The sequence below is a fragment of the Benincasa hispida genome, chromosome 12 (genome assembly GCF_009727055.1).
Source record: "Benincasa hispida cultivar B227 chromosome 12, ASM972705v1, whole genome shotgun sequence".
Classification (NCBI taxonomy): domain Eukaryota; kingdom Viridiplantae; phylum Streptophyta; class Magnoliopsida; order Cucurbitales; family Cucurbitaceae; genus Benincasa; species Benincasa hispida.
In genome coordinates this window covers 40,847,054-40,850,488 of record NC_052360.1, presented here as the reverse complement: position 1 = coordinate 40,850,488, position 3,435 = coordinate 40,847,054, and the positions used below count along the sequence as shown (strand labels likewise).

At 32.6% G+C, this 3,435-nt stretch overlaps 1 protein-coding gene across 1 annotated transcript; it reads right to left on the bottom strand.

Moving 5' to 3' along the window:
- Window positions 1-468: 468 nt before the first annotated feature.
- LOC120092671 lies at window positions 469-2,056 on the bottom strand. Its single transcript, XM_039050819.1, has 3 exons — window positions 1,858-2,056; window positions 1,442-1,628; window positions 469-1,336 (listed from the first exon to the last, which is right to left on the bottom strand). Exons 2-3 carry the CDS (start codon window positions 1,598-1,600, stop codon window positions 1,022-1,024), a joined length of 474 nt encoding a protein of 157 aa, XP_038906747.1. The 5' UTR covers window positions 1,601-1,628; window positions 1,858-2,056; the 3' UTR covers window positions 469-1,021.
- Between the last annotated feature and the right edge of the window lie 1,379 nt (window positions 2,057-3,435).

The window sequence follows — 3,435 nt, the reverse complement described above, 5'->3', positions numbered from 1 at the left end:
TGATAATTCTTTTGCAAACAATTGATTTATGTAATTTACCTTCTTTATAAGTCAAAGTATCTGTGTTTTTTGTTCATATTTCACTCCTCTTTTAAATCAATGTTTTCAACTACTAAGAGAAGAAAGATGCACCAACAAAGAATTAATGCTACCATCCTTAATTGACTAAAAAATTTAAATTATCCATCGAAGAAATATTGCAAGTCCAAAATTAAATTTCGAACATCTATAAATTATTGTATTTAGAAAAGCATATTAATTGATGACTTTAGTTGACGAAAATTGAAAGTCGCACTTAATTTTTCCAACTATTTGCTAAAAAATACATGATAATAAAGTAAAGCATACAACATATAATTTACTCATATATTGTATTTCTATTTTGTTTGACCAAATGAGTTGTGTTAACCATAAATGAAAGCATAATAAAGAAAATAGCTCAGAAGAGAGAAGGAAAAGTCTATAAGATAAAATAAAGATTTACTTGATTGATATTGAATTTCTGCAGCTTCAATTTGTACATGTTTTCTCATTCTCAAGCTGCAACAAAAAGTTTGCCCTTAAACTACACAAAGAAACAATTTGGACACTCCTAAAGAAAAAAAGACAGTTACATATATTACAAAATAGAGAAGAGAAAGAGAGAGGGCAAATTAATTCTCTCAATTCACAAAAACCTATGAATAATCAATCTCTCCCTCCCTCTGCCTTTTTATTCTTCATTTGGTCAAACATGGACTCTCAACCCTCAAACTCAACTAAATAGAGAAAGAAACCTAACAAGGCCCCTTTTTTCTTTAACCATAATATTTACTTGGATTTACTTTTCACATTATTTACAATAATGGTGTTTTGGTCAAAAAGGTTCTCTTTTTTTTTTCTTTTTTTTTTTTCCAAAATTTTCACTTTAAATATTTAATTTGAATTTGTGGGGAAAAAAAAATTAAAATCCATGTGTTTTGTTTTCTTCATCATCATCATTGCTCAATCAGCTCGGCTCAGCTCGGCTTGAATCGAGTTTCTAAGCCAGAGCAGGGACGCTGCGGTTTCGCCTCTCCCTGTCTAGGCGGCAATCAAACCCCTCGATCCTCACCGCCGGGTTGTTACCAAAATTTATCCGAACACATCCACCTTTCCGACCGGCCGAGGGCGGTGGAGACGACGGAGGAGAAGCCGCCGGTGAGAAAAGGGGGAGCAGCTTTGGCTTCTCGTCCCCAAATCGAGCGTCTTGGATTAATGGGTTAGCTACTCTGCTCGGCGGCGACCCACAAAAATACGGCGGCGACGAGGCTAATTGTGTACTACTACTGTTAAAATTCTCCAATCCACAACCACCCTGAAAAAAAAAAAACCACACACAAAATATTCATCTATCCTCTCATTTTTATTGAATGAAATCGTTTAATTCCATTTCCAATCATTAAAAGCAAAAATTATCTACCTTAAAGAAGAGGAGATCCAGAGCATCTGAATCAAAACGGTGTCTAAATGGGTTGTCGTTGCCGGCATCATTCATAAGACCGAGACGACGGGGTTTTGGGCAAACCAGTCGCTCACGGCGGTCGGCGGCGGTCATCATCTCTTCACAAACCCAATTCATCTTCTTCTAATTTTAGTTTTCTGTTTGCCTGTACAGACAAGACAAACAAACCTTGTAAAGAAACAGGAAAGAAAAAGAAAACCCAATTCACAATAGATCTAGCAGAAGGATAAGGTAATAAAAAAGAAACTAAAATCCTTCCCCAAAAATTGGGTTTCTGTTCAACATCTAAGCTGAAAACAGAACCCTGTAAACATGTAGATCTGAAAATTGAAAGTTTGAACTGAAAGAAAAAAAAGAAAGAAAAGAGATTATACCTGAAGAAGAAGAGAGAAGATTGTGAGAGGAAGGAAGGTGGGAAAGGGGAGGAGCGTGAGTTATAAATTATAAGGAGAACATAAGAGAAGAGGCAAAGAGACAGGGGAATCGGATTTGTTAATTGGAAAATAAAATGAGAAGGGAAGAGAGAGAGAAGGGGAAAAAAGGGTAATATCTATTGGGCAACAGCAAATCACAGCTAGAGAGATATAGAGAGAGAGATGGGGAGATTTCCTCTCTATTTCAATATTCATCCCTTTTTTTGTTTTATTTACAAGGAAATTGTTTTTACACAGGTAAGATTTTATTGCCTTCCTTTAAATTATTCTATTTTTTATTTCAAGCCCATCTTTTTCCCTATTTTCAACTTTTTTTTTCACTCAATAATCTTCATTCCTAATTTATGCTAATGTTTTTTTAACATTCATGCAAAATTTGAGTTAATCAATAAATTAATTTCCAAATCAATAAATTAATTTCCCCCCATTTAGAAAATTACTTTTTTAAAGTCTATGAATTTTCATGTCCATTCTTGTCCATGAAATTTAAAAAATGTGTACTTTCGCTCCATGTGAGGTTAATAATTATATATATATTTTTCAAAAAAATTATATTGTTGCTCTTAATCCATGTTACACCGTCACCAACATTAAAACTAACAAAAAATATATATATATTACATTATTGTACTAAACTTAATTATCGAATCTTTGAGACTACAAGTATATATATTTTAGGTTTATACACTACACTGGTTTTTATACTTTTAACTATTGTTCAATTTGATCAATATACTTTCAATTTTAGTTTATTTTGGTCACTCTATTTAAAAAAATTTTATTTTGGTCATTATACTTTTAACTTTGGTTTATTTTGGACATACTTTAAAAAAGTGACCATTATGATAATTTAAAATGAAATAAAAATGAGAATGAAAAGACCGAAATGACCGCTTTTTTAAAGGTGCAATGACCAAAATAAACCAAAGTTTATATTGATCAAAATGAATAATTTTTAAATGAGGGACCAAAATAAATCAAAGTTGAAAGTATAGAGACCGAAATGAATATTTTGAAAGTATAGGAATCAAAATGAACCAAAATAAAAAATATATATATATAAGGACTAAAGTAGTATTTAAACCTATATTTTAAAACTTACCAAATGAACTTATTATTAAAAATTTATGGACTAAAAAACATTCTTTTTAAGTTCAATAAATGAATATGTGAGAATTTTAAGTTTTCACTTTTTAAGATGTATATAATATCTTGAACAATTACTGAGAGGGTTAGGAGTTGGGCTGCAAGATCTCTCTTTTGCGGGGTGCATGTAATTAGTCCGGTCAATGTTGCAGAGTTTCTAGGTTTACTAGTCTAGCATTTTTGTATTGCCTATTTCTGTTGGCCAGGAGGTGGATCGTATCTTACGGGCGTACTTATGGCGTGGGTGGGATGATGGTAGAGGGGGTGTGCATGTTGCTTTGGATGAGGTCTGTTTGCCAAAATCTGAAGAGGATTTGGGTATTCACCACACATCTTCCTGGAATGTGGCAGATATCATGAAATTGTTATGGT

Bases quoted from the DNA above. Each gene is read 5' to 3' on its own strand.
- LOC120092671 (XM_039050819.1), bottom strand. From the start codon at position 1,600: ATGAATTGGGTTTGTGAAGAGATGATGACCGCCGCCGACCGCCGTGAG. The intron at 1,337-1,441 runs GTAGATAATTTT...TTTTTTTTTCAG, and splicing joins TGGATCTCCTCTTCTTTAAG to GGTGGTTGTGGATTGGAGAA.